At 39.5% G+C, this 13,351-nt stretch overlaps 1 protein-coding gene across 3 annotated transcripts in view; it reads left to right on the top strand.

The window, feature by feature from the left end:
* The window catches only part of LOC139583832 (gamma-aminobutyric acid receptor subunit gamma-2-like), a 63,866-nt gene that overhangs the window by 37,519 nt on the left and 12,996 nt on the right, over positions 1-13,351 (top strand). For all 3 annotated transcript variants that reach the window (XM_071415379.1, XM_071415361.1, XM_071415370.1), the window contains exon 7: positions 9,566-9,718. In XM_071415379.1, the coding sequence (XP_071271480.1) occupies positions 9,566-9,718 (153 nt within the window). The remainder of the gene's footprint in view (positions 1-9,565; positions 9,719-13,351) is intronic.

The raw sequence follows: 13,351 nt of genomic DNA, 5'->3' as shown, positions 1-13,351 counted from the left end.
ATTATTTCCATATGTTTATAAAAAATAGTTGATATTTTAAAACATTATTATTCTATCAGTATATTAACAAAACATATAAAAGCGCCATATATATAATTTCATATAATATTTTTTTTTATATTTGACATTGAATTGAATACATGAAGTCCCACCAAAATGTCTGGATTCCATACATTTCTGTCTCTCATTATCCAATTGTTCATGTACTATAATACTGTCAATATTTCAGGGATTTTTTAAATAAAAAAATTGTTGAGTATCTTACTCCATTATGCAGCTGTTACATTTATCAGAGCTGTATTTATGACCATTTATACATTTGTATGATCTTAGCTACTTAAATGTCCTCTCTCCACTCCTAACCCTACACTGTTGAGACAGCACAGCAGCCAGCCCGGTACCAGTATCATCAGTACATTGAGTTTTAAGCTGCAAGAAGCAGTGCAGTCAAGGTAGGAGGAGAGGAGAGTCGTAGAGATCATAATCAATTTATCCAGGCAAACAAAGTCTATGAGAGCTCAGTAAATTGCCATCATGTTCCCGAGGAGAGGAGTCCAGGGCTCCCCTTTTCCCTCTAGCAGGGGCATCATGCACCCATTGTTTTAGAGGGGCACGAAGTACGTGAGGATAGGGGGGGGGTGTCAGGCCCCCATCCAGAAGCAGGGGATTTTAGCATTTTTCAAACACCTGAAACAACCTTTTTCTTGCAATCTAGAACCATAATCATTATGCCCTTTTCCATGTAAAAAAATATGTCTCTTTTTCCTCAAAGTTTGTCTAAGCATATCTCTTTACCTTTTTAATTGTAATTTTTATTAATGTTGCACGTTGATTCTTTAAGAACTTTTAATCATTAGACGTTTAGTAGAATTACCACACTGGTATATAGTATCATAACCGAATAATTACAGTAATGTTAGTCAATAATTATGTATATATTTATTGTAATTTCAGTTTTGAAAAGAACAATCTAAATGTCTTTCAATCTCTGTCTATGAATTTCCATAAAATAAAATTGCTAGGTGGCTAGTATTACAGAGAAAGAACAAAACATGTTTGTTTTACATGTTGTAAAACAAACATTATGTTGTACAGCAAATGAAAGATAAACATCTTGTGAATCCAGCCAATATTTCCGATTTTTTAAGTGTTTTACAGCGAAAACACAACATATATTTATGTTAGCTCACCACAATAGCCCAAAACACAACGCCATTTTTTCACCGTAAAGATAGCTTTCACAAAACCCACAAATAGAGATAAAATTAATCACTAACCTTTGAACAACTTCATCAGATGACAGTCTTATGACATCATGTTATACAATACATTTATGTTTTGTTCGGAAATGTGCATATTTATAGCTACAAATCTGGGTTTTACAACGCAGCCATCATCACAAATAGCACCAAAATCTCCGGAGAAATTTTGGAGAGTCACGTAATCTAACAGAAAAACTCATCATAAACTTTGCTGAAAAATACATGTTGGACAAATAATTAAAGATACACGGGTTCTTAATGCAACCGCTGTGTTAGATTAAAAAAAATTACTTTAGTAAAAAACACAGCATACAATAATCTGAGACAGCGCTCAGCCATTCTCCGCCATGTTGGAGTCCACATATTCAACAAAAATACGAAATAACATCATAAATATTCTCTTACCTTTGATGAATTTTCATCAGAATGCAGTGCCAGGAGTCCTAGTTCCACAATAAATCGTTGTTTTGTTTTAGAATGTCCATTTCTTCTGTCGATTTAGCAACTTTGGCTAGCATAGTGGAGCGCACATGTCCATGAACGTTTGGCGCATGGAACGAAAAATTCCAAAAGTCATAATAAAAGTCGAATAAACTGGTCAAACTCAGTTGAAAATCCATCTTTATGATGTTTTTCTCATATGTATCCAATAACGTCCCAGACGGAGCATTTCTTCGTGTCTACCTAATGCATTGCAGAAAATGATATGGTGCTCCCAGGTGCGCAGCAAAATACTGCCAATATGGCTGACCTGTCACTCCAAAAGCTCTCATTCGGTCCCACATCAGGCCAGACACCTCATTCAACATTCTACTGCCTGTTGACATCTAGTGGAAGGCGTATGAAGTGCATACATATCCATAAATACAAGGCAATTGAATAGGCAGGGCCTGTCACAGAGACCCATTTCAGAATTTTCACTTCCTGTTTGGAACTTTGCCTGCCAAAGGAGTTCTGTTTTACTCACAGATATAATTCAAACAGTTTTAGAAACTTCAGAGTGTTTTCTATCCAATAGTAATAATAATATGCATATCATATGATCTAGAACAGAGTACGAGGCCGTTTAATTTGGGCACAATTTTTTCCCAAAGTGGAAATGACGCCCCCTATTAAGAAGAAGTTAAGAACACATTCTTATTTTCAATGACGGCCTAGGCAGAACGACAGATTTTTAACCTTGTCAGCTCGAGGGATCCAATCTTGCAACCTTACAGTTAACTAGTCCAATGCTCTAACACCTGATTACATTGCACTCCACGAGGAGCCTGCCTGTTACGCGAATGCAGTAAGCTAAGGTAAATTGCTAGCTAGCATTAAACTTATCTTATAAAAAACAATCAGTCAATGACTGTCATTGCTCCAATGTGAACTTAACCATAAACATCAATGCCTTTCTTAAAATCAATACACAAGTATATATTTTTAAACCTGCATATTTAGCTAAAAGAAATCCAGGTTAGCAGGCAATATTAACCAGGTGAAATTCTGTCATTTCTCTTGCGTTCATTGCACGCAGAGTCAGGGTATATGCAACAGTTTGGGCCGCCTGGCTCTTTGCGAACTAATTTGCCAGAATTTTACGTAACTATGACATAACATTGAAGGTTGTGCAATGTAACAGGAATATTTAGACTCATGGATGCCACCCATTAGATAAAATACGGAATGGAATAAACGTTTTGTTTTCGAGGTGATAGTTTCCGGATTAGTCAAAGGTATATGGTTTAGAGAGAAATAGTCGACGCGTTATAATTCCTGTAATAACTTGCGGCTGAACTTGAAAGGGGTTCCTTCGTTATTTTACCGTTCATGTCTTCCATAGAGAATGTCTTGATCTACTTCAAATAAGGTCTGTGTTTCGCGGAGGAGCAGACTGACAGGGGACCATGCAGACAAGCTCTGCTTTCTGCACTACAACCTAAAACTTCTTAACTGGGAATATTGAAGACCCATGAAAGCTGGTGGTTCGTTTTAACATATGTTCTCATGTTATTTGAGACTAATTTGATTTTATTTACGTATTATATTAAGTTAAAATAAAAGTGTTCATTATTCATTCAGTATTGTTGCAATTGTCATTATTACAAAAATGTGTGTGTGTGTATGATATATATATACAGTATATATATAAATACATCATTTTATTTTTTATTTTTTTATCGGCCGATTAATCGGTATCGGCTTTTTTTGTCCTCCAATAATCGGTATCGGTATCGGCATTGAAAAATCATAATCGGTCGACCTCTACTCCATAGTACTGTAATATAGTATGTAATCTCTTCATCACATTTCTGAGACTATATATTAGATGTCAGATCACTTAGACTGCAGGCAATGAGAGGATTACCTTTCTCTAAGATAGTGGTACCTGGTACATTCAACATGAATCTCTGCGATATAATTCCACTACTACAGCTGAGCTGTCGTGTAAGCTATTTTGCACCTTTCCCATGTCCAAATGAAATGTGAAATATTCTCAGCTTGTAGGAGCTCCTCGAAAAACCCCTCTAAACGTATTACTTTGCGAGGATGGATCCGTGCGTAGAGAAAATATTGCTATGACAACTAGAAAATGACAGCATGAGTATGATTGAACAGACCCCATGCCTTCTGTTTTGGGTTTGGAAAGCCTGCCCTAATTGCACTGTGTGCTGCATACCTCTAAGCTATAAGGGTGCATCTCCTTACTGCCGAAGCTGCAGGTCTACCGACAACCACCGCATTGGCTTGCCTTCGCTAATTAGATCTTGTCTTTTTGAATTGCAGATTATCTTATTTTTCCTAGCACACCCGGGATTAGAGTTTGCTCATCAGCGCTCTGATTGTTCTGTGAAGGGGATAAGTCTTCCCCCTTAACCAGTTCAAATGGGTAGCAAGCGGAGGAAGATAAGGAAATAAATGTATTAGATGTGGGGACTGACTGGACTGGGAGTTAAAATTCAGATCTGGGTGGTTACGTAAACCCCAGATGTGGTAGTCCGATCCTGGACCTGAGACCATGGTGGTAATCTCTTTGAACAGCGGGCACACTATTCCCTGACTAAGACATGCTGTATAATCCTCCGCACATAGGCATTAATAAAGACCCGAGACAGACACTGTAACTGCTGTGTCCCCACTCCCCAGTGTATTGTGCTGCTCATCATCCCCTCTTATACTGTAGCTGAGCCCACAGTCATGCTTACCATCCTTTCTCATAGACTGTGCTCTGTGGTTATGCATACCGTCTCCTCTCATAGCCAACCCTTGACAGTGAGGCTGAGGCCCTAGCAAGACCTCATGCCATCCTGTCACCAGATGCCTCTGACCGTGGGATGGCCAACATGTGCCGCAGGTCCAAGCCTGCCTGTCTCCATCATGCCAATTTATAGGAGATGAGAGAGATTCTCCTGTGGCAGCAGATTTTCTACTAGTCAGCAACCCAACCTGGGATTACCATATCCCATCTCCTGAAAGCAGTCGCCCCGGCAATATGCAGCCAGCAACATTCCTGGGACTGATGTTTCAGCATTTCCTCCGCCCATCCAAAGACAATATTTCTTTCCATCTACAATAGGAAATTGAACTGCTTTTTTACCACAGTAATCTTGTTGCAGTGGGATCTGGGATGGTAGGAGTATGAGCAGAGCGAGGCCTGTGTTGTGTATTTAATTCTATCTAGCAGTCCCAGAGGTTTTAACAGTGTGCTCTGAATGATCTTCCTTGCCAAGTTATTATTGCATTCCATAAATCTTTACAGGAGGAGACGATTACATCTGTGAGGTTTCTTACTAAATTGCCTGCATCAGGAAAATGTGCAGCTATACTAATACAAATACAGAAAGCAATATCTCAATATAAACAATGAGTTCGATTTTGAGTCATTGTTTAGGCTATATGGTGGATTTTTCACAGCATTATCATTTTTTCAAAAATGTTGTTTCATAGTAGAGCAAGAGGTCTATTTGAATAGAACAAAACAGAAAATGTCCAACCAATAGCCCACCAGTTAGGCTAACCACTAGACGAGGGAGAAATATTTTAACCCACATAGGCTAAATTAATCCAAGATCTACAGTATCTCAACCTGAATATTGAAGAGGCTTCATCTTCATTGGCACGACCCAACCAAAGCCATTGAGCCGATTTCCAAAAATCTTTCATGTTCCTGGATAAGGGCCTTGCATTTTCTCACGCCAAAGAGAAGTAAAAGAAATATGATGAATATATTAGGTATAGTCCCACCAGAAGAGTTGCCTGCCTGTGAGAAGGCAGCGTTGCTTCATGCATTCCCACGGTGTGAAGATTAAAGGAGGACAGGCATTTCTACACCTACGCCATTTGTTCCATTATCTTGTGGGCTGACAGATCAGATCTTCTGACAGAAAGAGAGGAGCTTTGAGGTGTGTGTGTATGTGTGTGTGTGTGTGTGCGTGCGTGCGGACATTTGTGTGCACACGCTAGGCTGTCATTAGGGAGAAGCAGACAGGGCCCTTTGATGTCCTGGAGTGCACTGAGAAATGCATTGGGATGAGCCGGCTACTTCCCTCACGGAAGCTTTGTAGATTCGGTGGAGGGAGAGATAGAGGGAGACCTATGCAGCACATGCCAAGGACCCAATATTACATTTCACTAAATAATTTGGGAGGGCTATTTTTAGGGCTTTTAATGAAACACAGAAAAAGGAAAAGAGGAGAGCCAGGAATGGTGAGCCGTGGGCCATGATAATGTGTGATGTGTCACTGCTGCCGTGCCGTGCGTAGCCCCATCGAAACATGATTGGGTTGTGTTGATCAGTGGTGTGTGTATCAAAGCTACACCCTATGTACTTTGTTCATCACACTGTCTACTGCACTCATGTAATGCGTAAATGGGATTAACCAGATACAGTTGAAGTCAGAAGTTTACATACACCTTAGCCAAATACATTTAAACTCAGTTTTTCACAATTCCTGACATTTAATCCTAGTAAAAAATCCCTGTCTTAGGTCAGTTAGGATCACCACTTTATTTTAAGAATGTGAAATTTCAGAATAATAGTAGAGAGAATTATTTATTTCAGCTTTAATTTCTTTCATCACATTCCCAGTGGGTCAGAAGTTTACATACACTCAATTAATATTTAGTAGCATTGCCTTTAAATTGTCTAACTTGGGTCAAACGTTTTGGGTAGCCTTCCACAAGCTTCCGACAATAAGTTGGGTGAATTTTGTCCCATTCCTCCTGACAGAGCTGGTGTAACTGAGTCAGGCTTGTAGGCCTACTTGCTTGCACACGCTTTTTCAGTTCTGCCCACAAATTTTCTATAGGATTGAGGTCAGGGCTTTGTGACAGCCACTCTATTTTCTTGACTTTGTTGTCCTTAAGCCATTTTGCCACAACTTTGGAAGTTTTCTTGGGGTTAATGTCCATTTGGAAGAGCGATTTGCAACCAAGCTTTAACTTCCTGACTGATGTCTTGAGATGTTGCTTCAATATATCCACATAATTTTCCTACCTCATGATGCCATCTATTTTATGCACTAGTCCCTGCTGCAGCAAAGCACCCCCACAACATGATGCTGCCACCCCTGTGCTTCACGGTTGGGATGGTGTTCTTCGGCTTGCAAGCTTCGCCATTTCCTCCAAACATAACGATGGTCATTATGGCCAAACAGTTATATTTTTGTTTCACCAGACCAGAGGACATTTCTCCAAAATGTACAATCTTTGTCCCCATGTGCAGTTGCAAACCATAGCTTTTTTTATGGCGGTTTTGGTGCAGTGGCTTTTTCCTTGCTGAGCGGCCTTTCAGGTTATGTCGAAATAGGACTCGTTTTACTGTGGATATAGATACTTTTGTACCTGTTTCCTCCAGCATCTTCACATGGTCCTTTGCTGTTGTTCTGGAATTGATTTGCACTTTCGCACCAAAGTACCTTCATCTCTAGGAGACAGAACGCGTCTCCTTCCTGAGCGGTATGACGGCTGCGTGGTCCCATGGTGTTTATACTTTCGTACTATTGTTTGTACAGATGAACGTGATACCTTCAGGCGTTTGGAAATTGTTCCCAAGGATGAAACAGACTTGTGAAGGTCTACATTTTTTTTCTTCTGATGTCTTGGCTGATTTCTTTTGATTTTCCCATGATGTCAAGCAAAGAGGCACTGAGTTTGAAGGTAGGCATTGAAATACATCCACAGGTACTCCTCCAATTGACTCAAATGATGGCAATTAGCCTATCAGAAGCTTCTAATGCCATGACATACTTTTCTGGAATTTTCCAAGCTGTTTAAAGGCACAGTCAACTTAGTGTATGTACACTTCTGACCCACTGGAATTGTGATACAGTGAATTAGAAGTGAAATAATCAGTCCATAAACAATCGTTGGATAAATTACTTGTGTCATGCACAAAGTAGATGTCCTAACCGACTTGCCGAAACTACAGTTTGTTAACAAGATATTTGTGGAGTGTTTGAAAAACAGGTTTTAATGACTCCAACCTAAGTGTATGTAAACTTCCGACTTCAACTGTATATCTAGCTATTGTATCTCCATTTTACCTCTCATTCGTTTGCTAGCTCCAACTCTTGTGTTGTCCATTGAAGGAATAATCATGTTTGCCGTGGTGAGAGATAATGGGGTTCTGAGCTAAACAAATTAACAAGGTGATAAACAAGAACGCTGAGTGTTTCAGGACAACAGGAAGGCATTATTGAATTGATACTGATACATTAGCCTTGATCCCTAATTGAGGAGGTGGTCGATATCCTCACCTCAAGTCTCTATCAGGAGAGCACTGTTCTCTGTAATGACTGTAGGAAACACTGCCAGAGATGTTCTGTACTGTTGTGCAGCGGGGGGTGTCTTACACTAAGGTACTATTTGAGTCTGTTGGCGAAGCCCATCATTATAAATAGTGGAGGGTAATGCAATGTGGCTAGGCCACTGCTGACCAAGCTCAATAAATGTATTAACTGGCAGTTTCTCAGCTGCCAGGGGCTCTCTGTGCAACTTCCAGGCCTTAACTTATGTAATGTTAATAAAAAACAAATAGTGGACCACAGACCCCTCAGATCATCCTTCATGTCTCTCTCTCTCCTCCTACCAACTGCCTCATCAGCAGAAAATAACATGGCGATATGAGCGGTAATGGTGCTCTTTCTCCCTCTCTGCCGCAGTGCTCGGCTATCTAATGATGCCATCAGGGTGGAGGTGAGGAAAGGTGTAACCTGGGATTGGTCACAAAGTCCTGCTGTGTGCACACACAGATGTTGGTGTTTTGCAGAAATGGCAGACAACGTGTGTTTCTTTTTTCTTTTTTTACTCGTGAGATAAATTACCAGGTTGCCAAATTGCTTGGTGCTTTATTAATAAAGCCAGCTGTTCTCATTCCATCTGAGAAGCAGCGCTGCCCCACTCGCCGAGCAGAAAAGGGTCTCGGAGAGTATGCTCGATGCCTCACAGGCTTACAAGCACAAAACTATAGTAGGGGACAGGAGTGTTTCTGACACGGCTTACATCGTGGTGTTAATCAATTAGTGTACAACATACGGTGAGCTCTCTGTAAACCTACACATGCAGGGCGAGCTGCTGGCACTCTTACGAACTTTGTAACTCCATATAGCAGACAGAATAGAGCAGATCCCGGAAGGTGTAGGAGGCAGGGATACCCTGTGATAAGGGGAGATGTAGTCTTCAGGATGGATGTTTTGTGCAAATCGGATTTCCAGTATACACAATGCTAAAATCCTACATATTTACCTACTCCTGTCTACTGTTTATGTGTTGACTGTATGGCATTTATGTATTTCTCTATGGTGATTCAAGTTGTATTGACTGCATTGCATTCCTGCATATTATGTATACTGACCAAAATAATAAATGCAAATGGAACAATTTCAAAGATTTCACTGAGCTACAGTTCATATAGGGAAATCAGTCAATTGAAATGAATTCATTAGGCCCTAATCTATGAATTTCACATGACTGGGTAGAGGTGCAGCCATGGGTGGGCCTGGGAAGGCAACCACTTGGCAGCCAGGCCCACCCAATGGGGAGCCAGGCTTTATTACAGACATAAATACTCCTCAGCAGCACATACACCCCCCATACACATTGGCAAAGGACAAATGCTCACCAATAGGGATGTAAACACATTTGTGCACACCATTTGAGAGGAATAAGCTTTTTGTCTATATGGAAAATGTCTGGGACGTTTTATTTCAGTTCTTGAAACATGGGACCAACACTTTACTTGCTGCGTTTATATTTTAGTTCAGTGTAATTTCCATATGGTGATTCAATGTTCTGCTTTCTCTCTTGTCTCTCGTCTTTAGGAGACTACGTTGTTCTGACAGTCTTCTTCGACCTGAGCAGGAGGATGGGTTACTTCACCATTCAGACCTACATCCCCTGCACCCTCATCGTTGTCCTCTCCTGGGTCTCCTTTTGGATCAACAAGGATGCTGTACCTGCTAGAACATCCTTAGGTAACAACAGAGCAATACAAATCTCATCCATAATTCATTGATTTCAATCGAATTCAAGAAAAATAAACAGAATAAAAGAGAGTGATAATTATGCCTCTGCCCTGTATTTAATCTCATCAGATTCACGCCAAACATTCATTTTCATAATCAGCCAACCTAGCCCTAACACAAACATACGTTTTTGCAGCTTTATCAGTGAAGTTCATTAGCAGTGTGGTCCCTGATTAATCTCTGTCTCTCATAAAATAGGACTTGTTGTAGTCCAGACCGACCTTTAGCGCCCAGAGAGGGCAGCTGCTTCAGTAACTAGTCCATCTTGAATCTATGAGCCCAGCCTGACGCATATGTTTCATGCAAAGCTCAGGGGAGATGCAGCCTCTGCGTAAAAATGCAGGGGCCGAACTTTGCTTAAAGCAAAAGGGGGGATGTTTGAGGAGAATGTGTGAGCTGTTGAACGTGCCCTTGCCTCCGAAAGGGTGGACATCTTCAGAGAACGTCGTCTTTTACTTACATATTCCTTAGTCAGTGTCTTATACACCTCCAAGCCTCTCGACCCTGACCGCAAGCACTCACACCAGGATCTTTGGAAGTATTGCTGAATGTAAATCAATCCAGGTCACAGACATCCACTTCTTATCAAAGAGCTTTTTGACTTTTAGAAACAATGTTATACCCTATTACTGTGAGAGGCTAATTTATTATTAAATATACTGCCAGTGTATATATCTTATATATATATATATTCTTTTTTTATATAATCTTCATAACATTTGACTAATATCATGACAAATTGAGTTGCCTGCCAAAATGTAAATGGAGTCAAATAGCTTAATTTCCTTCCCAAAGATAACAGGGAGGTAAATGTTGGTTAGCTAGCTGGAAGGATTAATGGCTGTGACATAATTCTTAATCCTTCAGTGCCATCCAACCAAATATCACAATCACTCCAGGCACCCCTATGGATATTACAACATTAATCTTGAGGCATGATGATGTCTCTCGTTTTGAATACAAAATAGATAAATAACAACCAGATTAGCCTAAAGCCCTCATGATATATTAGAGTGACTTGTTGAAGAGCTGGAGTGTGTGTTTGAGGCCGGGATATTGGAAGATGTACACGATCAACACATATCTGTACTCTATCGGTGTGCTTCGTTAAAGGGTTTCCCCTGATGAAGTATCTCCCTCAACATCATCATGTCTCTTACATGCACCAGATGGCTGGTGGTAAGGCATGGTATGAACATATTGGCTGAATTCGAAAGCATGGATATGTTGAGGATCAAGCGAACCAAAACAGCTAGTCACTATGCCATCCCTTATGGGAGACTATACGTCATACTGTGTCAATTGGTTGCAATTAAACAGACACTGCATTTCATAATCCTTTAGTTTTGCGTAATCCAGTACTCTAACCCGTTCCGGAATATTTATTTCTGATCACTATACTAAATTATATTGTTTCATTGGGTTCCTTTTATTTGGGGTATAAGTATTATATGGATTATATGTTATATGTACAGATAAAGCACTTTGGTAGAACCTGCTGGAATAAAGTATGTAATGCATTTAAAACCCATAAGGATAAAACAGCAAGCTCTATTCATTTGCAGCATGCTAAAATTGTTCAACCATCCCCACTGTATATCATACATATTTTATTGTGTTCAACCAGTCTGAGATTCCTCCATTCTAATAATCTCCTATGAGAATACATTTTTGTACAGAAAGATTATTTAGAGTTTTTGTATCTTTTTTTCTCACATCTCTGAGACCATTGAATAGTAGATAAATCAGCAATAAATAAAGGCATACTCTCTCACAACTTTTCATGTTAGTCTTCTACATCTCCTACATTTTTTAATGCCTCCACTGCACAATATCCCCAAATCCTAGAATGCAACATCCCTAAAAATGTGACCAACATCCCTAAAAATGTGACCGACCACCTCGATTAGGTTGTTGGTCACAGCTAGCTAGCTAAACAATGAAGTTAGCTAGCTAAACATAAACCATAATCCCAACCCCATAGCTACAGTACAAACTGAATGTCATAGCTAGCCACCATGCATGAAATGCTGTAGGATGAATCTGCAGGTAGCTAAAGCTAATCAACTAGGTTCAATGTTAGTTAGCTAACATTAGGCTATAACTAGCAATGTAAATGGTTTTCTGAGATACTAATAATATTACTACTCAGATTATACACTTGCGAGACAGCGAGCTAATGTTTTTTAGCTAGCGAACAGTGCAATTTAACTTGCAAAAAAACAACTTCCTGACAAAATTATGAACTTATAATATCTGAAAATGTAGCTAGATTCTTACCCATATACATGGATGACGGACACTTTATGGCAGACTGGAACCACTTTAAGTAAGACGTCCTGTGTCTATTCCTTTTAATTTGGAGCTAGCTACAGCTTGTTTGCCCCTTTGTGTCAAGTCACTCCAGTTTACGCTGACCGTGTGCAGAAAGTAGTCTATCACAAATGTTTTCGTTTTGCCTATCTTTGTCGATATTGCCTGCTAAATTAAGGACAGTACTTTTGTTGAGAGTAGTAGCAACACTTCACCATGGCTAACATTATATATTTAAAAAAATCCGCGGCAGCAAGGATTATCTACACATACGGAGCAGTTCATGTTAGACAGACGCGAGCTGCATGGCAGACTAATCCAAACCTATCTCTCGGCATGTCAAGCCCCCCATTATCTCAGCCAATAATGGCTAGCGGGAAGGTTCCTGACTTTTTCCGTGGCTAAACCAAATAGGCTTGTAATTTAACAATTGTATTTGTATTTACAGATGGCAAACAAGTTTGTTATTAAGGCACATGGGAGTTCACATGTTCAAGAAGGCATTTCTCTATCTCAAGGCATTCAGACTGTTAAACAGCCATCACTAACACATAGAGGCTGCTGCCTACATACATACTTGAAATCATTGACCACTTTAATAATGGATCACTAGTCACTTCAATAATGCCACTTTAATACTGTTTAGATATCTTGCCTTACTCATCTCTGTATTTTATACCATCTATTGCATCTTGTCTATGCCACTCGGTCATTGCTATTTATATATTTATATGTATATATTCTTATTCCATTCCTTTACTTAGATTTGTGTGTATTAAGTAGTTGTGGTGGAATTGTTAGATTACATGTTAGATATTGCTACACTGTCGGAACTAGAAGCACAAGCATTTCGCTACACTCGCAATAACATCTGCAAATCATGTGTATGTGACCAAAACAATTTGATTTCTGCCAAAAAACGCATACTTAAAAAAAATATATATAATATTTTTATTTTTATTTATTCTCCTGTGAAATTGTGACGTGTGACATACAGTTGAAGTCGGAAGTTTACATACACCTTAGCCAAATACATTTAAACTCAGTTTTTCACAATTCCTGACGTTTAATCCTAGTAGAAATTCCCTGTTTTAGGTCAGTTAGGATCACCAATTTATTTTAAGAATGTAAAATGTCAGAATAATAGTAGAGAAAATAATTTTTTTCAGCTTTTATTTCTTTCATCACATTCCCAGTGGGTCAGAAGGTTACATACACTAAATTAATATTTGGTAGCATTGCCTTTAAATTGTTTAACTTGGGTCAAAC

The sequence above is a fragment of the Salvelinus alpinus genome, chromosome 1 (genome assembly GCF_045679555.1).
Source record: "Salvelinus alpinus chromosome 1, SLU_Salpinus.1, whole genome shotgun sequence".
Taxonomy (NCBI): Eukaryota; Metazoa; Chordata; class Actinopteri; order Salmoniformes; family Salmonidae; genus Salvelinus; species Salvelinus alpinus.
Note: the sequence above shows the minus strand (reverse complement) of the source record. Positions and strands in the feature narration are given on the sequence as shown.